The 23,068-nt window shown below is 42.8% G+C and overlaps 2 protein-coding genes across 2 annotated transcripts; one reads left to right on the top strand and one right to left on the bottom strand.

The window, feature by feature from the left end:
* Positions 1-12,105: 12,105 nt before the first annotated feature.
* Positions 12,106-19,738, top strand: LOC116920845 (ankyrin repeat and IBR domain-containing protein 1-like). Its single transcript, XM_032926989.2, is given in 23 exon segments — positions 12,106-12,439; positions 12,503-12,624; positions 12,687-12,897; positions 12,960-13,139; positions 13,199-13,421; positions 13,492-13,649; positions 13,995-14,378; positions 14,442-14,565; positions 14,678-14,925; positions 14,987-15,088; positions 15,161-15,449; positions 15,510-15,562; positions 15,649-15,710; positions 15,775-15,851; positions 16,205-16,293; positions 16,374-16,526; positions 16,597-17,068; positions 17,150-17,329; positions 17,458-17,663; positions 17,851-18,036; positions 18,126-18,447; positions 18,718-18,806; positions 18,966-19,738. Coding segments are annotated over 23 exon segments (4,323 nt in total). The 5' UTR covers positions 12,106-12,373; the 3' UTR covers positions 19,293-19,738.
* Positions 19,682-20,294, bottom strand: LOC116920846 (NADH dehydrogenase [ubiquinone] 1 beta subcomplex subunit 3). Its single transcript, XM_032926990.2, has 3 exons — positions 20,227-20,294; positions 20,005-20,158; positions 19,682-19,938 (listed from the first exon to the last, which is right to left on the bottom strand). Exons 2-3 carry the CDS (start codon positions 20,154-20,156, stop codon positions 19,758-19,760), a joined length of 333 nt encoding a protein of 110 aa, XP_032782881.2. The 5' UTR covers positions 20,157-20,158; positions 20,227-20,294; the 3' UTR covers positions 19,682-19,757.
* Positions 20,295-23,068: the final 2,774 nt, after the last annotated feature.

Below are 23,068 nucleotides of genomic sequence, written 5' to 3'. Positions count from 1 at the left end.
AGAAGATGGTTTCTCCATAAGACGCTGCAACCGCAGCAGACCAACTTCGACACAAATGAGATTTTCGCATTTGTAGAAAACGCGCAACGCAGGATGTTTTACTGCTCTATTCTGTGACCTTGGGTAATTTCTATTTGATTTTCGTCTCTAACTTTCATAACTTTTCGTTAAGGTGGTTGCTTAATGCTCATGTTTTACTAATCTGTTGGTTTCAGGATTTGTTGAGCATTCGCAGCCTAATTGTTCCCTCTAAGAGTGTCCTGTCTAGGAAAAGCATTTCCCACATAACACAATGCAGTCCGTCGGTTGTCCGACAGATGTCGGGGTCGGATGTTGAGTACATCATTTTGATATCCTCCGGACAGCCTTATATTCGATTTGGATGTCCTATGGATGTAATTTTTTTGGTTTTGACTGCCCTCAACAGCGCCGTCGGGCATTCTAAGGATATCCGAACGGGCTTTCATTTCGCTATAAATATGACATGTATTGGACCTCTAATCTTGAAAAAACATTAGGCTATATCAGGATTCGAACTCGGGTCTCCCGCATCACAGTTGAATATTAATACCCCTGACAAAAGAAAAAGAAACCAAAACCGGCAGATGCAGAAGGCCCGGCGACATATCAAGCAAAAGGTGTACGAGGCGAGGAAGATTCAGCGGCTCTTCAACATTTACCCAAGAAGAGCCGTTCGACAGGTGCTCGAAGACCGTTCAGCCTCCTACGATGGTACTGTACAAGCTGCGGAGGAATATCTCAAGAGGACTTACAACCGATTGAGACCATCTCCTCAGCAGTGCCAAAGTGCGAGGGAACTCTACGACACCTGCGACTGGTCCCAACCTTCAGAGGACCAGATGAACTTCCTTAATCGTGCGCCAACCCAACAAGAGCTTGAAGCTAAGCTTCGCCGGGCTACCAACACATCACCAGGGGTTGATGGCCTAGAATACCGTCATCTTAGAGCCATCGACCCCAACTGCATTCTGCTGGAAACAGTTTGTAAAATGGTTTGGAAGCTAGGGGTTCCTAATTGTTGGAAGACATCGCGAACTGTCCCCATTTTCAAGAAAGGGGACACTAGCGACTATTCCAACTTTAGACCAATATCCCTTCTTCCTACCATTTACAAACTGTTCTCGGGAGTGATCAGCCAGAGAATAACGCAAGTCGCTTCAGACCTTGGCTGGTTATCTCCCGAGCAAAAGGGTTTCCTCCCGGGGGTCCATGGTATTCAGGAACATACACAGCTCTTACAGACGGTTGTCGAGGAGACAAAGACCAAACGAAAGCACATGTCTATTGCATGGCTGGACATATGCAACGCGTTTGGATCTGTGCCTCACGCCGTTCTGAATGAGCTGTTCACATCACTCCCAATACCAGAGGACCTCCGGCGCATCCTGGTGGACATATATTCGGGAAATCGGATGGATTTTGCCGTTGGGAAGAATCCATCCACATTTTCCCGACAGCAGGTGTTCGCCAGGGTGACGCTCTTAGTTCCCCTATTTTTAACCTGGCTTCAGAACCCCTCGTCAGGGCCGGAAAATCCAATATTAACCCCGGATTTTTAATGTTTGGCTCGCTCGTGAAAACCACGGCATATGCTGACGACATTGCCGTGGTTACAAATTCTCCCTCCGAGCTCCAAAACATTTTAAACGTTTTTACCCTCACCGCAAACACCTTGGGGCTGCAATTTAATGCCGGGAAGTGTGCTAGCCTGGTCTTCGACAAAGGCAAGCCGTCTGACGCCCAGTGCCGAATTGGTGATCAATTAATTCGGTGCCTGGGTCCAGACGACCAAGAAACATATCTTGGTACACCGATCGGAGGAAAATTGCGGTTCCGACCACCAACTGACCTGATCCCTAACCTCGACAAGATTGCCGTCTCCCACCTCGCACCATGGCCAAAACTTGAAATCTTCCGTAGCCACCTTCTTCCCTCCCTTTCCCATCACCTCGCTTCGGGTCGGGTCCTGAAAGACTGCCTTACCCAACTGGACACTGAGTGCAGGAAGTTTCTAGGCCTTATTTGCAACCTTCCCAATCACGCAACGGTCCCGTTTTTCTACGCGGACCGGCGGGGGCCTAGGAACATGCCGCCTCACTGATGATGCCGATATCTGGACCATCGCCAGGGCTGCTCAGCTCCTCACTTGAAGAGACCCTACAGTGAGGAACATATGCCGAGAGCAGCTCCATGACACCATCCGGCGAGGGTTCAGAAACGAACATCCAGGAGTGTTGCCAGTTGGGGAATATCTTTCGGGATCCGTGGATGGGGGACTCTACAGACTGAGGTACGCGGAGGCAGGGTCCAATCTTTGGACTCTTGCCCGCCAAGCTGCCAAACGACTGGGAGTGCGGATTGATGTATCCGGCGACGAAAATCTAAGAATTATCGCCGATGACGTCTCCGTAAGCCCAGTCAAGGCAGTCCGCGGACTTCGGAAAGTAGCTCGGCAGCGCTATACCAGGGACCTAATTTCCGACAAGAGCCACCAGGGAGTAGTTGCCACTGGCCTTTCCCTGGAAGACAAGTCGAAAGACATGGCTCGCCTGGTATCCTGCCGTACGCCCCTCTCCTTCCGCGACTGGAGATATCTTCACAGGGCCCGGCTCGACATCCTTCCTCTTCGGGGGCACTCGTGGTTTTGCTCAGAGGAGCAAGATACCGATTTACTTTGCCGCCGATGCGGAAAGGAAAACGAGACCGGGTTTCATGTGCTTAACCACTGTGAAGAAGGTCTCCAGCTCGCCACCAAGAGGCACAACACCATCCAAGATCTCTTGGAGTCGCTGCTAGTCAAGCAGGGACACGACGTCACGATCAACAATGCCATCCCCGGGCAAAGGTTAAGACCGGATGTTGAATTTCAACTATCTGGTTCCCGGGTGATGGTCGACGTCGTGGTCTGCTATGACCAACCAGGGAGTATGGAGAATGCCTACCAGCGGAAATATGATAAATATTCTTCGCATGGGAGGATTCTCCCCCTGGTTGTCGGGTCTCTTGGGTCATGGTACCCCAGGAACGACGAAATCCGTTCGATTCTTGGAATCAACGGAAGATCCTGGGGTGCCTTCCGATTCAAGGCCCGATTGGCAGCGATCCAGGGATAAATGGATATGGTGTGTGCCCATTTCCATCATGGTGCACAAAACCCCGAAGCTGAGGATATCCCGCCTCTTCCCGTAGTAACTCCATACCCAGTAGATTAGTATACTCTTCCCCATTTATTTTATTTATGTAATTTTAGTAATATTTTTAAATGCACCCACCCCATACATGTTTATTCCCCTTCCGGAAACCCATCCATAAACTAACCACTGTGCCACTCTACAGATAAAACGATTATCGTTTTCGAACAATCCAATCAAATTGTTGTAAAACAGTTGAGTTTTTTTCGATAACAAATCACATACAGGATTTTTAAGAAGTCAAGATGATGTCGAACTTAGGTTAAACCTGAAGTGTATAAATTGCAATTAAACAATTTATGCTATGCATTTATTACCGCAGCATGTATCTGGATGGAGCGGCAAGAAAATGGTACCTCTGCTCCACACTTCCGACGGAGTGGCGTGATTTACCCATACGACCGGGGGTTGGCCTTAACGCAGCTGATCTTCCGGTAGTAACTGGAGTCAGAATTCTGTTTTTAAAAGAATTTCAGCAACAAAACTACAAGCTGTTCCAGGAAACACGCTTGCGGAACCGGGTTCAAGGTATCGAAGAAGCGACAACTAACTACTATTACGATGTTATTGATCTTTGTAGGGTGGTGGATCCAACAATGGTGGAAGCCACCAAAGTCGACTACCTTTTTGGGGGATTACGGCCCTCGTTGGTCGAAAAATTGTACCCGTTACAACCCAAAACAGGCGAAGAATTTTTAGAGGCGGCGAAACGGTTTACTGATGCCAAGCTCTTGGCCAATAGACGAAACTGGCCGGACGCGGTGCTCGGGGTGGCAGCAACCAGAGTGGCCGATGTTCCAATTGATTTCATTCGGACCCTTCCAAAACCAGCTCCAACTGTGGCGGATACAGAATTATGGAAAGTAATTAAAGAATTGCAAGGTGCGGTAGAAAGTTTGAAGATTCAAGCAACTCCACCTCCGAAGAGACCAGGAAACGAGAAGACAGTTACGTGGGGAGAGTCGGAGAGAATCTACAGAAATCCGGAATTGTTGGGAAAATCCGCAATCTGCTCGTTTCCGACAACGACCCTACTCAGGTCCTCCTGGCCCACAGAGAGGGCCGTTGGGTCCTCCCGCGCCAATCAACATCGTGTCCCAGCTAGCCGAGACGACGGCAGATTCATCAACACAGGACGAGATAAAGGAGCAACCTATCCTTAGACTAGATTTCAGCAAGCTGATCGGAGAAGAAGTCACTTGTGGAACACGGCAAGTAATGGCAGTCGTCGACACAGGGGCAGCACTGACAGTTATATCACCGGAGCTGCTACGTGCATCCCAGTTCGTGATGCGTCCATGGGACGGACCGCGGGTGGTGATGGCTAATGGAGAACAAGCAACGTTGATGGGAGCAGCCACCATTTCGGTCAACCACAAAATGGGAACAGCAACTGGCGAAGCGGTGGTATTTGGGATGGACGGAATTGATTTGATTTTGGGCAATGATTTCCTGAAACAGTATGGCAAAGTACAAATCGATTATCGAGAGCCGAAGGCCTCAATTACTTTTGGAGATCAGCCTCTTGCAGCCATTACATCGCAGCGGACAGATCACCAAACACGGTCGGTTAAATTGATTACCAACGCTGATGTAACAATCCCTTCTTTCTCAGTGGCCAATGTGATGACAGTAGTGCCAGCTTTACAGGCGGAGAACTTTTGTTTCGAACCATCAGGAAAACTTCTACAAACCAAGGGAGTGTCGGTGGGACACGCGTTACTGGCAGCCAAAGTGGATTTCACCCCGTTGGCCAATCTAACGTCGACTAGCGTGTGGATTCCAAAAGGGACGACATTGGGAGTCATCAGTGGCTACGACGGAGAAGTGCTGAGCTGTGGCCTAACGACAAAAGAAGAGAACTCCCCAAGGACCAGACCACCATCAAAGGAAGAAGTGAATCAGCGGAGGACACTCATAGACGACCTCAAAAAACAAGTCAATCATGGTATTCCGAAAGACAAACGTGAAAAAATGTTCCAATTGCTAGAAGAGAATTTGGAATGTTTTGCGGCAAACGCTTCGGAAGTAGGCCGCTGCAACATATCCGAACACAACATTGAAACGGGAGACTCCCCGCCAATCCATCAGGCCCCGTATGCCAGCGCGTGGAAGGCTAGAACCATCGTGAACGAACAAGTAAAAAGTTTGGAAGAGGCGGGAATTATCGAAATTTCGGACAGCTCGTGGTCCGCACCGGTGGTGCTAATCAGAAAGAAGGATGGAACATGGAGATTCTGTGTCGATTACAGAAAGCTGAATTCAGTCACGGTACGGGATGTTTATCCTCTACCAAGAATTACGGATGTGCTGAGTCGATTGGAAGGAGCAGAATTTTTTTCCATCCTCGACTTACAAGCCGGATATCATCAGATTCCGGTGAAAGACGAGGACCGTCACAAGACTGCCTTCATTACGGCTGATGGGTTGTACCAGTTCAAGGTACTCCCATTTGGCCTATCGAACGGTCCCAGTTCATTCCAGCGGTCCATGGATATTATACTGGCCGGACTTCGATGGACAGCGTGCCTCGTCTACTTGGATGATGTCATAGTGTACTCGTCAACAATCGACCTCCATGTCGAACGACTAAGGTTGGTATTGGAGAGTTTAAAGAAAGCGGGCCTTAAGTTGAAGGTGTCCAAATGTCATTTTGCGGAAACCAGTTTGAAAGTATTAGGTCATGTAGTGGATGCGGATGGTATTCGTCCAGACCCGGACAAATTAGCAGCGGTAAAGGAGTTCTCACCGTGCAACGAAGGAAAAACGGTGGCTCTTAAAGTGAAGAAAGTACAGAGCTATCTTGGCCTGTGCTCTTATTATCGTCCACACATCAAAGATTTTTCTATAATTGCACGCCCGTTAATTTTGTTAACCAAAAAGGATGCAGTGTTTGATTGGGGTCCTGACCAGGACCAGCTTCAACACACTGAAGCAAGCGCTGCTTGCAGCCCCAGTCCTGGCTCATCCGAATTATGACCTACCAATGGAAATCATTCCCGATGCCTGTGGCTACGGCATTGGTGCGGTATTGGCACAACGAGTGGAAGGGCAAGAACATCCGTTGGCCTATGCCAGCCGCCTGTTAAGCAGCTCCGAAATAAACTACAGCATCACCGAGAAAGAATGCCTGGCCTTGGTTTGGGCCTTAAAAAATTTAAAGGTTATGTATGGCGATGCAAGATCGTGGTAGTTACAGACCACCAGGCGCTGTGTTGGTTGTTAACCAAACGAGATCTCGCTGGACGGCTAGCCCGTTGGAGCTTGTCGATACAGGAGTATGACATCGAAATCCGGTATAGAAGCGGAAAACTCCATGACAACGCAGATTGCCTCTCGCGATGCCCTTTACCCGTGACCGAAGACCAAGAAGAAGATCGCTGTGTGGCCATTGGACTTGTGGGGAGTGGCAGATCGGTGGATTTTGGACCGGAGGAAGAATTCGTTGCGGAGCAGCGTCGGCGCCCGTGGTGGCGTCGTCTGATGGACCAGTTGGAAGCAGGTCGTGCAACGTTAAAAAACTTCTGTCTATTCAATGGGCGACTATGCTTACAGACCATTAAAAACGGTAAACAGTATCGTCGCCTGTGCGTCCCACGTTCCTTTCGGGAACGCGTCGTAAAGGCATACCATGACGACTTGATATCAGGGCATATGGGAGTTCGACGCACCCTAACGAAAATTGCTAATCGATTCTTTTGGGAGCGTTTGGCGATTGATGTTACGAATTATGTGCAATCATGTCCTAATTGCCAGGGTCGAAAAGGAGTGAACAAACGGCCAGCCGGTTTCCTGCAGTGTATTCAGGTGGCACGTCCATTTCAAAAGGTGGGAATCGACCTCTTAGGTCCGTTTCCCATGTCCAACACCGGAAATAAGATGATCATCGTTGCTGTTGACTACTTAACGAAGTGGGTGGAACTACGGGCCATGCCCAACGGAAAGGCGGATATGGTGGCAACATTTTCCGTTGAACAAATTGTGCTGCGTCATGGAGCACCGGAATCCATCATTTCGGATCAAGGGAAATGTTTTATAGCTGAGCTTACCCAAGAAGTCATGAAGAATCTTGGAACCAACCACAAGACAACGTCAAGTTACCATCCACAGGCAAACGGATTGGTTGAGCGGATGAATCACACCTTGGCGGCTATGCTCTCAATGTATGTCAGCGCGGACCATAGAGACTGGGACGAGGCATTACCTTACGTGTGTTTTGCTTACAACACGGCGCGGCAGGAATCTACGGGATATTCACCATTTTTTTTGCTTTACGGCGTGAACCAATGTTACCTATTGATTTGGAATTAGGTGCGGATGCCAACCCTCGGCTGGTTACGTCGGGAACGGCTCCAGATTATGCAACCCAGGTTGTGATCGAATTGGCGAAGGCTCGAGCATTGGTGCACACGCGATTGGGAGTCGCCCAGTACAACCAGCGACGAGAGTATGACAGTCGCCACAGAGAGCTTCAATTTCAAGTAGGAGACCAAGTCCTGGTGTACAAACCCTTTCGAAAAGTAAAACGAGCAGAAAAATTGCTTCGTCGCTGGCAAGGACCGTTCAAAGTGATCCGACCGACAACTCCCGTGAACTACGAAGTGAAGTTAAGTTCCGGATCAAGAAAATCGGATATTGTGCACGTCATAAAGATGAAACTTTTTCACGACTTGGTCGAACGAGGTCCAAATTTGAACACGGAATCCACAGAGGCGACACGTGAGACACCTCTACCAAACGCCCCTCAACCACCTGTGAGGATTCATCGGGAGACGGGTACGGATAATGGAAACCACGGTGAGAGGGCTGCAGTTTTATCCGACAACAGCGTCCATCCAGTACCGTCATCTGGGGGAGTTCGTCAGCCAGAGACAGCAAGCAGGCCGGCCCGCCTCCCCACAAGGATACAGCCGGCTCGTCGAGCTGGTCGACCGAATCGTTACCTCGCTTTGTTGCTGCCTTACACAATTTGTGTATTGGCCTTTCTCGGGTCAGTCAAGGTAGATGCGTTGCTGGTCCGAGACACCGTGATTTTCAATGAAAAGCCGGGTGTCGCGTTCGGAGAATCATTCTGGACAGTCATAACAGACCTCGATATACGACCGGCAGAGGCAGTGGTTCAGACATTGAAAGTGAGGCTGAAGGAGTACGCGGACATGGCCGTTAAATGCCGTGAAACAGGAAATCAACAAGGTGCATCGGCGGCCAAAAAACAAGATGTCAAGTGTCATTGGTTTGAACGTGAATTAAATCAATCCGAACATCGACTAGCAACTTTTCGGGACGCCATTGGTTCTCCTTCCAAACAACGTCGAGCGGTGATCGATGGCGGCGGATCAGCGTTAAAGTGGCTGTTCGGAGTAGCCACCCAGGCTGATCTCGCTGGATTGAATAAGAAGATCACCGGCCTTACACACCGGGAAAATGAAATAGTCCATTTGATGGACCAGCAGCCAACCGTAGTGAACGAATCACTTTGGGAGATCCGGACAAATACCAAGTTGATCCAGGAGTTGGAAGGACAAACGGCGGAACTAACAAAGAATTACAAAAATTTGCTTGGACGAATGGCAGAGCGTCAAGCTTACATAATCGAGTATTTCGATTTTTTCATCAATCTAGACACAGCATTCGAGTCCATGGAAGCGAGCCTGCAGTGGCTTCGAGACTTGGCAGACGCTCTCGACGAAGGGTTGGTCCTCTTGGCAAACGGCTGATTAGCGCCTCAGATATTTCCACCTGCTCAAATGGCTTCGGTGTTGAAAGCAGTTAATCGACAACTACCCTTGGGTTGGGCAGTATCGAGTGAAGAATTATGGGTGACCTATCGTGAAGCTATGGTGACGGTGGCAGCGGTGGAGGGACGTTTTCGTCTCTTTATCAAAATTCCGATCTACGATCACGCACAGCAGTATACCCTGTTTGAAATTTTCAGTTTACCACGAGCAACAGACGATGGCACCCATGGAGTGGCGATCGGGGACCTACCGAATTTTCTAGCCGTTTCCACAGACTTGGAGACTTTTATTGAACTTTCGACTGCCGACGTTCGGGGTTGCAAACAATTGGAACGATTAATTTGTAATTTTCATACAGGTTTAGGAAAACGGGGAGCACGGAAATCCTGTGCGATTTCGTTATTCACCAATGACGCCAACCGTAAGCTAACGCAATGCAGACAACAATTTAAAGAATGGAAAGGATCCGAAGTAGCTTATCTTGGAGAGAATCGCTGGGTGTTCTCAGCCGTTACAGCTCATGAGGTGGTGTTCTCATGTCCGATCGGTAGCAGCCAAGGGCCCCTGCAATCACTGTAGCTGCCTCCGTTTGGGATTTTTGATGTCCCTCCTGGATGTACGGCTCGAAAGGAAGACTGGGTCTTCCCCGCCAGTTTAGACGGACGATTGGAGGCCTCGTTAGATCCTCTGGTGGCACCCACGCTGGCCGCAGTGGGATTTAATGTAACAACGTTCAAATCGGTCGCCATCATTGAGCTCCCGAAGGCGAATGCCACATCAATTAACTTCATCAGCGACCCACTGCGCCGAAACTTATAATAGCGAAGTGATACGCTATATAAAACGTAGGATAATCTCCATTAGCGAACTACTTCGCTAATAGAAAATGTAGGGGGTTATAATAGCAAAGTGATTCGCTATTAAAAATGTAGGATAATCTCCATTAGCGAATTACTTCGCTAATAGAAAATGTAGGGGGCTAATAATAGCGAAGTGATTCGCTATTCAAAATGTAGGGGGATCTCCATTAGCGAACTACTTCGCTATTGACCGCATGATGGCGCGAGTTAGTTGACTACTGGGCCCGGTCAGAGTAATAGAATACTGGTGTAGCCACGGCCATGTTAACTCCCCCTCTCGGATTTTTTCCCCAAAGTTGTTGCCAATTTCGCGTATCGATTGTGAGAAAATGAGGCAAGATATCGATTTAAGTGTCCCATAACCGTAACTGCCACCCATGAATTGAGTTTTAAGGGTTGTTATTGTTATAACAACCCATATGTTTATACATACATTTTTTCACACTAATTAATTAAGCCACTTTTTGTTTACTTTCTGAAGTACAGACGACGAAAATGAGCGAAAACATAGCGAAAACGTAATACATCACAAGTTCACAACACAGCCGCTGTGGCGCTTTCGTTATGTGACAGAAAGACTTTCAGGCCAAAAAGGCAATGGGAGGGCCCGCCATAAGCGTGGCTACACCAGTATTCTATTACTCTGGCCCGGTGATTAGCGAACTACTTCACTATTGTGAGAATTTGGCTGCTCGGCCGATTAGCTAGTAGCGAGTTAGTTCGCCATTCAGACTGGGCAGACGGTTTTTAGTAGCGAACCTCTTCGCTAATGCTCGTTCATTAGCGAACCCATTCGCTAATCAAAATTGTCCTAGATAACCAATAGCTAATCAAATTTGTAATTTAAATTATTTTCATTCGCTAACGTAGCGAAACAAGGGAACCCCACAAAATTGGAACGTCCACCACGGAAATTATGATGAACGGAAACGAATCGGAATGAGCCGTACGCAGAGTGATCGGAAACAATTCCGTTCCCCACCACTTGGAGAATCCGTTTTTGACCGACAATCTAAACGGATCTGTTTCCGTGGACAGATGAAGACTGTGTTCGGAATCCTTGGATCTGGATTACATCTAGGAACTAGCCCAAAAGACTGTCCAATCAGAGATGTGCACAATCAAATTTTGTTCAAGCAATTTTCGATTAATCAAGTAAATTTTTGCTCGAGTAAATAAATAATTTTTTTTTCTTGCTTGGGTTTGTTTGAACAAAAGTCAAACAATTTCAAACAATTTTTCCATTGTTTTTTTGGTTTTGTTCAAACAATAAAAAAAAAAAACTCAAAAGTTTCCAAGGAAATGATGACTAGCGCAACATGTTTCTCAGTGACAGTAACCAGTCAAGCAAAGTTCGACACCAACAGAAAACTCAATGCGGACAGCAAATACGACAGCGCCATCATTCATCTAGCAAAAAAATCAAAATATCGGCCTTGTACGCCATCGTCTTGGATGCGGAACCTGCTACAAATGGAACCCGAGAAGAGCTTCTGAAGGCTGAAATGCAAAACTTCCTCGCCATTCCAAGATTATCTGCCGATGTAATGGACGAGCTAGATATCTTGTCTTGGTGAAAGGGGCGTCAATACGATTTTCCGCTTCTTGCAATATACGCCAGACAAATATTAGGGATACTTGCTACCTCGGCACCGTCTGAAAGAGTCTTTAGTACCGGAGGAAATGTTGTCACTCAACAACGCCAGCGTTTGGATCAACAAAATGTGGACAAATTAATCTTTCTCAGTGCAAATTCTGCCGCCAAAAAAAAGTAAACACCTGTGAATTCTAATCAAAAATCAATGTTAACTGTGATTACTTTTACTATTATTATAAGTCTTTGACATCCAGTCAATAAGGAAATCAAATGTTTTCGAGCCTGTAACGTTTAAAAAAGAAAGTCAAACATTTTGTTTAATTGTTTCTTGGATCTCTGTTGTTATCCAAGAAAATGTAACCGTTTTTTTTATTGGAGCGTTGTCTGCGTTGCCGAAATTTTTTTAAATGGTTTTTGTTCAAACAATAAATTTTGCTCAAACAAACTGTATTGTTCAAACAATTTTATTTGTTTATGAACAATTTTGGACGAGAAAATTGTTTGGCAAATTGTTCAAATAATTCTCAATTAATCGAGCAAACAAACAAAAATTGGCAATTGTTTTTGTTTGTTTGAGCAAGAAAATCTTTGCTCGCGCACATCTCTGTGTCCAGTCCCGAAAAATTCCCTGAGCTCTGCTAATTTTCATGATTTCCACGATATACCATTCCACGCTCCAAGCACACGGTATAGCCGGTGCTGAAATGTCAAATGTAAAAGCGTTTGTTTTGTTTTTGTGTTGCCAATGTTGATGAAGAACGAGTTTCTTCAACGTTGAACGAGCTCAGTTAAAAATGTGCCAAAAGAATCAGGAGGTATTCATATAGTTGATTTCACACAATATCACTTATTGTATACGTCAGAAGATGAGTAGTAGTTCGTCGTAGTCGAATTTTTAGCTAGTTATCTATTTTTTAGTCTTTATGGAGAAGATATATTTTTGAAGATAAATCATAAAATTTGACTATGGGAAGCGCTTCATCAAAATTTCGAAAACACATTCAACATGGAGATGAATATGCAGCAATGCAAGTATGAAATAAGGTTTCAATCAGTATTTGATGGATTTTATTTTAAGTTATTCAAATGGAATAGGTTTATCACAATTCCCCTGAACTAAGAAAATCACTTGATCCAAATCTAAGCTATGGGGAACACCATCAACATAATAGTGCTATGCATTATGCTTCAAAACATGGAATGAAGCATCTACTGAGGTATTGTCATTAAAAAATGTAGCTGTCAATTTCTTTATATGATTTTCAATTGTGTTTTTCAGAATTTTTTTGACAGATTTGCATGGAAATCCTAACAAGCGGAACGCTAGAAATGAGACAGCTCTTCACCTTGCCTGTAAACTTGCATTAAATGCCCCTCCTTCTGCACAAGAAAGACGTCTTGCATGTGTTCAGCTTATTCTGCAATGGAAAGGTGGATTTAGTTCTGCTTTAGGAGGCATCGAACAGGCTGATCTTAAAGCCCAAGAAACAGTAGAACTGCAATGTTTGGTTGCCTTTTTTCTCCATAATGGTACTTATATCTTTGTTCTTAGAGTGGGAATACAGTCTTACATTTAGCAGCTGGATCTGGATTAGATCGAATAGTTGAGCTCTTGGTTTCCCATGGTGCTCCTCTCTTTCTTGAAAATTACGAAAGATCTACTCCTTGCGACGTGGCAATGAAAGCCAATTTCCACGATATTGCTCTTTTCTTGGAATCGCGCATGGTTTTCGTAAGGAATCCTTAGGTTCTTCTATTCATCTCCCTCTGTAATGAAAGTTCGATTTACAGGCAGATGCACCAATTGAGATGGGAACTGATTTAATAGAAGAACCGAATTATGTTCGGGGTGCCGCGTCAGCTGTTGTTGGTCCTTCTTTTCTGGATACAGAAGAAGTGTACACGGGACTTCGAGCGCAAGATTTGCAAGAGGCGAAAGACCAGTTGGTAGTTGAAACTGCTGATATGCTGCATATACCCCTTTTTACAGCCGAAGCCCTATTGAGAGACAACGGTAAGATCTTAAGGTTAGAAATTATACTGTTTTTTTTGTGTCATTCAGAGTTCCTTTTCGGAGTTTGTAGAATGGTCTCGAGAACTTCTGCTTGAAAAGTGGATGACTGACCCAGTCCTTTGTTGCGAATCCATGGGACTTCAAACGCCACTGTCGGCTCTTCGCTTTCGGCATTCGTTGCCATGTGAATCTGCTAACATTCTTGAGGCCAGCTTGGAATATCTCGAGGTAAAGAAACCTTTATATTATATTATTATTATAATGTTTTGTTTTATTTTTATTTTCCTTTTTATTTATGCTCCCCCCCTTTTTTCTTTTTTTTCTTTTTTTGTATTTTTTTTTGTTTTTTTTTGTATTTTTTTTGTTTTTTTGTATTTTTTTTTGTTTTTTTTTGTATTTTTTTGTTTTTTTGTATTTTTTGCTTTTTTTTTGAATTTTTTTTATTTTTATTTATTTATTTTTTTTTATTTTGCTTTTTTTTTTTTTTTTGCTTTTTTTTGTGAATAAAATAGCATTATTCTTGCCCAGAGCCATTCATTATCTAAGCTAAATTACTTCTATCCGTAAATCTAGGCACCTCCGACGTCTCCCTGCAGATCAAGAATTTCCGATCAAGTTGAAGATTTCCGTGACGAGTGTTGCGGCATTTGCTTGGAAATGCTAGAACAGACTTCCTCTCGAGTTTATATTCCTTGTGATCATTCGTTCTGTCAACGATGTTGGTCAAGCTACCTTACATTGAAGATCATTGAGGGTGATGCCCATCATGTTACATGCCCAGCTCTTGGTTGTTCGATATTGGTGCCAGTTGAATTAATCGAAAGCTTGGTATCCAAAGAAACTGCCCGAAAGTATTTACATTTTGATCTGAATTCATTTGTGGCGACTAATCCGGCTATCAAATGGTGCCCTGGTACTGGTTGCGGTTTTGCTGTTCGATTGCCCGAATCCGAGCAGGTTTGTTAACGTTAATTTTACTTATTACCTATTACCTATTCACTTATCCTTTCTATTTTAAAGGGACAACCAAACACAATCAACATATTTTCTCCTAGAGCTCCACCACGCACTTCCCATTCAGTCGACTGTGGAAATGGACATTTCTTTTGTTGGGAATGTCTCGGTGATGCTCATGCACCCTCAGGTAAAAAAAAAAAAAAAATACCCATCTGTCCGTTAAAGACAAGCTGTTCTAGCCAGTATCCTATATTAAACGCGGTGCTTGAAAAAAAAAAACATTAAAAAACCAAACATAGGTTGTGAACAGTGGCTTCAGTGGCTTCAAAAGGTAGCTGAAGTGCGACCGGAAGAATTGAAATCTACGTGTACTGAGAGTGAAGATGCAGCCAACTGCTATTGGCTCGTGACCAATTGTAAATCGTGCCCGAATTGTAAGTCACCTATCCAGAAGAACGAAGGATGCAACCATATGAAATGCTCAAAATGCAAATTCGATTTCTGTTGGGTGTGTCTGGATTCTTGGAAGAAGCATAGCTCAGCAACGGTAGGGAAATATTATTCATCCTGTTAACTTGTTTTATAACTATAATATTGTCATCTAAAAGGGTGGCTATTTTCGCTGTAATCGTTATGAAGCTATGCATAAAGCAGACGAAAAGCAAGGTTCAATGATTAGCGAAGCTGGGCAGCGCAACAAACAATTACAGGCATTTAGCTGTGATGCACTTTCATGGGACATGTTTGGGCCTTCAACTTCCTTCTTTTTTTCTTTTCTACAGGAATTAAATCGGTTTATTCATTTCTACACTCGTTTTAAAAACCATGAAAATTCACGTCTTCTAGAGGAGCCGTTGCTGCATTCTGCTCGCAGGAAAATGGAGCTCCTAGCATCTTCTTTGCCTGCGGCCCGTAGTCCTGTTCTGGGGCATTTTGACTCTAAAGGTACTACCGGTTGTCGCCCCTCTTTAAGCGGTCTTCCTAGTGCACCGGCATGCACTAGATTTATCGAGGAAGGCATTCGGGAATTGCTGAAAGCAAGAAGGATATTGTGTGGCTCATACGTTTACGGTTGGTTGCAAATTTTGACATGCAGTTTCTTTGGCTGAATTAATCACCGTGTCATTATAGGATACTATCTGGAAGACAACGGCTACAATAAAACCATATTTGAATTCATGCAGGTAATTAAAACAACAAAATTTAGCACTTCCACAAACAAGTTCAATAATTGTATATGTTTTTTTATTTTATTTTTTTTTTTTTTTAGAATGAATTGGAATCGTTAACTGAAAAATTATCAGAGATGGTTGCGCGTCCTTACTTGCGCACGTACGTTACGCGTTTTGGCTAAGGTTTCAGTGAACGGTAGTGTAATTAAATTAAATTTTATTAGACCTCGTTCTACAATCGTAAACATGACGCTGAGAGTCCGGCGGAAGCGCCACGAATTCATCCGCGCCGTTTCGAAAGGTAAAATTCTTTACTTTATTTTATTTTTTTTATTTATTATTGGATTTGATTAGAAAAGTTTATTATTTATTTTATTTTATTATAAGTTATCTTGAATTTTGAAAGTGAGCAACAAAGTATATTAATTCGGCCAATGGGAAGACTCTCAATAAATGATATTAGTTGGCGATCAAATCAATTCGGCGATCAATTTGTGCTTGACATACCTATAAATAAAATGATTTGAGAAATGATCGCAAAAGGATTTGACCGCCAATCATGAAAAAAAAAACGTATGACAATGACAACGGCTGTTAACATGTAAAATGCTGCCATTCGAAATTATGCCCCTATCAAATTAATGTTTCCTCTAGGGTTGATACCACCCGAGACTCCCCCCGCGTTACGGCGAGTGCGCCGCAGAAGATTTCCTGGTCTTATGGGGATGGATCCAATGGAAGATGTATGGGGAAAAAAAATAAATAAATAACAATAATCTTTTAAGAGTTTCCAGTTTTATGGTACCCTTTATCAAATTTCTAGGACCAAATAACTGAGGCGATAGCTATATCACTACGCCAGCTAGACCCCAATAATCCGTGGGTAAAAGATAGTCAAGGTCGACACACCAACCTGAGTGCTATCTATGATTGGCCTGATGCGAATTCGGATGAAGAAGACTCCGATGTAAATCAAGTAAAACCCGAAGCACCGTATGATTTCTAAAAATATGGTCTACCCTTAATATGTCCTTTCGATTTAAAAGGCTTTGACAGTGAGTCTATTAGGTGTGTGTGATCGCCAAGGCTGCGGACGACCTCGAGCCCGAAATCCAAGAAATGGGAAAATTCATCCATTCTGTAGTCTTCGCTGCAGTCGGAGCGAATCGCTAGATCAGCCTTCGATAGCCACTGCCGATTTTGCCATGGATTTAGTCATTGCGTTGGAGATGTCTCGTCTTCAGTTAATAGAAGATGAAGTTCGCAAACAGAACCACGATCAGACGGCATCTAGCAACACCGTGTTTGAATTACCTTCTGTGGAAAGCTGTTCGGAAGACGCCCAACTACGTCTGGCAATTTTTTTGTCGCTGGAAGAATCGGGAAAACTGGTCACGGACGCGAGCGCTGCTGCAGCATGTCAAACGACCGAATCGTCTGTCGAAAACTTTATGAAAACCTTAGCTCAAAATCAAGACCTTTCACCGCAAAGCTATCACCTAGATCAACTTGATTCGGGTAGCAAGAATTTAAAAATTTTGATTTCTGTTAATAGGAAATGATACGATTCATTACTAATGATTGGAATTAAACACGCAGCACCGATTGATAAACATGGTGAAAGTGAAGGCCGTTTTGAAATATCGGAACTCCATCAGAATGCCGGGTTTTTTTCTTCATCTCTCTGTGAAGATCAACAACTCGATACCGTCTCCGATGGGGCTGTGTCTTCGCTTCCTTTCCCTAAAAGATCGCATTCGGCTTGTGACATACGAACCGGTTCGCTTTCTTTTTCCTCTTTTTTCTTTCTTTTTTTTTAATTAGTTAATTACCTTTTTCGTTGCTCATCCATCGTCCATTACCAGAACTGATAATTATTCTCCGTTATATTTCCATTGTCGATTTAGGAGTTCATGTACGCTGCCCGTCGTTGGAGCTCGAATCTCACGACTGCATTCACGAGCTAGTGGAAGGCATTTCACAAGGTCCACCGACACGCACGCTCCTTCGCCTTCAAAGTCTTGGAACGGATTATGGCAGCGATGAATTTGGAACTTGCACATCGTCCGAAGACAATGCGCAAGCAAGAGAGGATGAAATACCGATACCAACAGTTGAGTTATCGGTTAAATTTGGTGTTGTGATTCTGATCCGTTATTTCAAATCACTTTTTTTGTGTTCTAATTTATTATTATTATCTTTTTAACTTATTCGTCGGTCTTTTTCGTTTATTTATTGATTGATTTTTGTCTGTTTTTTTTTTTTTTTTTTTTTTGTTTGTTTTTTTTTTTGCCAAGAAGATGCATAAGCCAAAACTTGTCCGCCAATCGAATGTTTCTGGTAAAACGGAAATATCGCACACTTTCCGGTCAGCACATACGTCTTGCAACCAGTTCCCTCTTTTGGAATTGGATTCTTTTAATTCCGAAAACACGTTGTCTGCGGTGGCAGATGAAAATCACCGTAATGGTGATCTTCATCACCAGGTAGAGTTTAATTTGCCTATGCTCGTTGATCATATGTTCTTCACTACCTGTTGCTACTTTCATCTCGATTAACATTTTTCCAATTCTAGGTCCGAAAACATTCACCCACTTTGTACTGCACAACAACATACATCAGTGGCGTAGCCATCTCTCGCACACCTGAACCTGGAGCTCATTCAAGCCAGGGCGTATTGGATGGATCCATAAAATCTGGTCGAGGTAATCGTTCTTCAAGTTTAACCACCGCCGTACTTCCGGGCATGCTTCAAAATCACCCGCTTGAACGAGGTTTATCCAAATCTGCTGGTCGTTTGAGTATTAACAATTACGTCGCCAAAGATGGCAGTTGCCGACCAAAGAAGCGTCGTCATGACATTCGGCGATTGACTATGCCAGCTCTTCTTTGCTCAGGTATTATTTTTAATTTCTCTTTGAAAGCAACAAACACATGTATTTCGTGTGCGTTCTTTTTGCTGTGTTTAAGTTGAAGTATTAAATGGATGTATTACTATTTCGATTATTACTACTGACAAATTACCGTGAACAATATTGGTAGACAATGTACCAATTTAACCAAGCATGGTCCTGGAACATGCGACGACATCAAGAATTTCAAAATGTTATAAAAAATCGTTTAGAAAACAAAATTGATAAGTTATTAACGTGCTTGATTTTCTCTAGATAACTGTGAGGCGTCATTTTCTCCGTTTCCTTCGGCGTCTCCACGTATAATCTCGCGGTCGGCATGTGAACCACAGCGCGACAAAGAGGCATGTATTTACTAATTTAAATTTGTATTATTATTTATTTTTTATTTTTTATTTTTTTATTTATTTTATTTTTATTTTTATTTTTATTTTTTTTTTGATTTCTGCAAACATCACGCATTTTAAATTGTTGTCGGACATAACAACTCCTTTTATTTGTAGGTCTTTCAATTCCCAAAGTCACCCACTGAAAGTCAATTGAGTACCGTACTATTGGTAAGAGATTGTAATCAGCGTGACGCTTTTCACGAAGCCCTGTTTCTTCCTCGTGAACACAAACGTAAACGCTCGAAAAAATCTTTAGCCAATTCAGCTGCTACATCAGTACCAGCCGATCTCTCAAAACATGGTGTTTGTGAGGTGAACGCGGATCGACCTGGACACAAAAATAGTGGCTGACAAGAATCTTCACTTCTTATAGTCATGTCCTACCTGGTATTTGTTTGTTGTTATCACGTTTATGTTTGTCAGAAAGCACCAAAAGTTTGATCGCAACTTTTTTTTTTTTTTTTTTTTTTAATATTTAAATTTGACCAATCAAGTGTTCGATGTCATTCTTAACATACTTTATTTTTAGCCTATGGCATTAATTCGCTAGTCTAGTCAATTTTATAATTTCGAGCTAACATTCTATAAAATATTGTGTTAATGTTACTGTTACATGGTCAGCTATGATAGATGTTTAACTATGAGAAGTAATTTGGAACTAATCTGCTTGGGTGTATTTTTATTTTTATTTTTTTCATTTAATATCAATGGGATGTAATTGCTATGCCTATATATGTAGCCATATTCCTCATATCATATACCTCCTCTAGATCTTCTAAGATATTTCTCAGCTCACGGACCAACATCAAACCTCTAACTATAACTACAGATTCTTCTTCCCTCTTTGTATTTCTCTACAATATACCATTACAGTCTTCTGAATCTTACATATATGGTGTGTTCTTTTCAATGGTGGGATGTACCATGATGATTATTGGCTGGTGGGTTAACTAGTTCCAGTCCTTTCTCTATAGTTATGGTGGCTATGAAGGCAGCAAATCCCCATTTAAATCCTCGAAAAGCAGCAAGCCTCCAACGCTGAGCTGTTGTTCCAAATTCCTTTGGGTCATAACGCCAGACTTCATTTCTGCAAAGCAAAATTAGACAACAAAAGAAGTAAAGTGCATTCAACAAAAAATTAACTGTTACTTACCTTATCCATGGGTCGGAAAGGCCTTTCTGTGCAAGAAGAGTTCTAAGTTGCACCAACTCTGGGGCATTTTCAACCTTATATTGCCTATAGTCAGGAACTTTAATTCCATGGTGATGACCATGGTCATGTCCGTGAGCGTGACCACCTCCCATGTCTATAATTAAATTTGAAAAGATAATCTACATGAAAAATTATATAACGTTAGGATTTCTAAAACCTCACCTGAAATTTCTCTGTTAGCTAAATAAACAGCCGTAGCTGGCCGTAGTATGGTTATGGAGGATTTTCGTCTGCAAAGTAAGCAATTCATTCAACCAGATTCCAGGTGGCGTATTTTACCATTGCAACTCGCAAGTTTCCAGTAAGAAAATATGCACCCAAGTCCCACGAGCAATAATCATATCAATCATACACATACTATGTACATAATCTAACCACCATGCTTTCAAGATGCTGAAACCAATGGAAATTGTGTCCTCAGTCAATTCAAGTTCGCATGAAGATGTTCATGTCAAGAGTAAGAGTGAGAGTAAGAGCAATCTCGCATAACTAAAGGCTATTATCGATGCATATATAGTTACATAAAAGGCTGTGCAAAAAGAGATCACGCTTTTTTAACAGAGAAAACTGGTGGCGTAGGTAGTAGCTACGCATGTCGAAGCAGCTTTTAAAATTCCTCGCAATATACAGTAGATAACTGAAATGCTTTTTAGAGGTAGGCCTACTGGCGAGAGTGACTTTTTGCTGACTGGTTCAAACGTAGAAGACTTTTACGTAATGCGTTGATCGAATTCCTTTCACTTCCTTTGTCATGTCAAAACGCAACAAGTTTTCCAATAGGATGAGTGATCAATAACGGGTGTCATAATTCAATTCAGAGATAGGAGCTCCTGCCGGCCACACTGTTAATACTGTGTAGGACTATTTCATATTCCTACGTTTAAGCACAAATAGTATAGTTTTCAGACAAAACCTAAAATTTACTAAAAAAAAAGAAAAAATTTTTTCCAAAGTTACACTTTACGCTAAGTCAATTTGCGAAACATTGCTTGTCGAAAACGCTGCCTTGACTGGGCGAAAAACTAAAGTTGCAAGATCATGCGATGGAAACACCGAAACAGTCCGATGTTTTCTGATGTACATGCAATTTTATTTCGGGAGTCCTGCCCCTCATTAATTTAGATGTTAGTTTATAAAGACAGAGCACACAAAAAAAATGTGAATTATTTTAAATTGAACCACCGTGAGGTCGAAGTGTAGTAGGTAGTCTGTCTTCGCCAACGGGTGGCGCCCAACTGGTTTGACCAAATATTAGTCTATTGAAAATTCGTGACGTCTATTCCCACTATGTTAATATAAATAATCACTGATCTCCACTTGCATGAGAAGGAGGATGAACGGGAATAAAGCACATACCTTGGTGCCTCTGCAGTTGGAAGTTTTGTTATATTAGTCACTCAGAACATAAAATCAAAATTTTTTTCTTTTGTCTAGGATCCTATCGGCTTTTAGCTGTCCAGTTCTTATAAAACCCACCGTTACATATTCTCTCCTCTTTCACTTTATTTATCCAGTCACGAGTGAACGGTTGAGGTCTGCGAAACGAACAGCATAGTGTATGGTGCCTGAAGGTTTTGCCCTTCGACTGCCCTACGACTAGTTCTTTCAAGGCGCTCTTGACAAAATGGTGTGGCAAGGAAAAGGTAGCAGGGTACGAGAGATGCGAAACGCGATATCAAGACATTTACATGATATTATCCAGTGAAGTCCTCTGAGTGTTCTTGGTAAGCACCAGAAATCAAGCCTTGAATGTATACGGCAAGTATAATTTGGCCCAGAAGGGCGGCCTGCTCATCGAGTCGATCTCGCTCGTGAGCGGGGCCCGAAACAAGTTGCATATCTACCATTGTCCCTAGAACTGAGACGTAAGCCGGTATATTACCGAAACGATATCGACGGTGGGAAGGTGACGAGGCAAATTATCGTGCGCAGACAATTCAAACCGCAGCCACATACCAATTATCCTGCTCTGTGTTCTGCGTTTCCCAGTCGAAGTGCGTTCTGTGAATTCTGGTTGGTTTGTCCTGTACTATTTGAGTCAATAATTTGTTATGCAAACAAAAAGTTGTTGGTTGCATTTGCATTTGCTTTTCTACATTATCTGGATTTTGAGGATCTGTCATCTGTTTTCACATACTGTTGGAGTGGACGAGTAGGGCAGATTTTGACAATAAAGCTTTCTGCAAAATATCGGTACTCTGACGCCAGCAGCCGTATGTGCCAATTAGATACAAATTTGTAATTTCAAAAATCATTTAACCGAGAAAAATCTCCAATAATTCTAGAATTTTTTGATTGAACTGTATAATTTATAGGGACGGTTGTTTTCTTTTTGTTCTGATTTACTTTTGGTCGGTTTTGGTCTCTTTTTAAATGTGTAACAGAATCTAATGTTTTCCGAAAAGATCCAGTGCGAAAAGAGGGGTTGATTGACAAGAAGAGTAGATTTGCTAAATAATGGTAAGATAAGGTTCTATCAAGTACGTCCCACTAGCAACAGATAAGGTCTGCCCCCTCTTTTTTCTGTACATCTGGCTGATTGACAATTGCTTAAAATAAAATACCAACGCTCGTCTACTTCAATCACAGGGGGTCACGTTTCCGGAACAAATGCGGTAAACCGAAACGAATTCTTATAAAACGTTTTCAGATTCCAAAGCTGTTCAAAGCTATGAATCGACTAAAGAAGAATTATCCTTTCCGTCGTTTTATAATATCATATTGTTCATGTAATTGTAAAAACGTCTAGGTCTACTATTATTTTTTAAGCAAATGACAAACTGATGGTAATCTTCAATTGGGACGGTGTTAAAGCAAGTCGATCTTTGTTATCTCTCTACCATGTTTTCTCTTCATAGAAAATAGAAAATAAACAATAAAAAAATTTGTCCCGAACCCGTTTGAAATAGCCATGATCTCTTGTTTGTTTGTTTTTTTTGTTTTTTTACGGGACGGAGGAAAATGTATGGAGAGAAATGTGTTTTAAAAAACGTGGACGCGAGAA

This window comes from Daphnia magna, linkage group LG4 (genome assembly GCF_020631705.1).
Source record: "Daphnia magna isolate NIES linkage group LG4, ASM2063170v1.1, whole genome shotgun sequence".
Lineage (NCBI taxonomy): Eukaryota > Metazoa > Arthropoda > Branchiopoda > Diplostraca > Daphniidae > Daphnia > Daphnia magna.
Note: the sequence above shows the minus strand (reverse complement) of the source record. Positions and strands in the feature narration are given on the sequence as shown.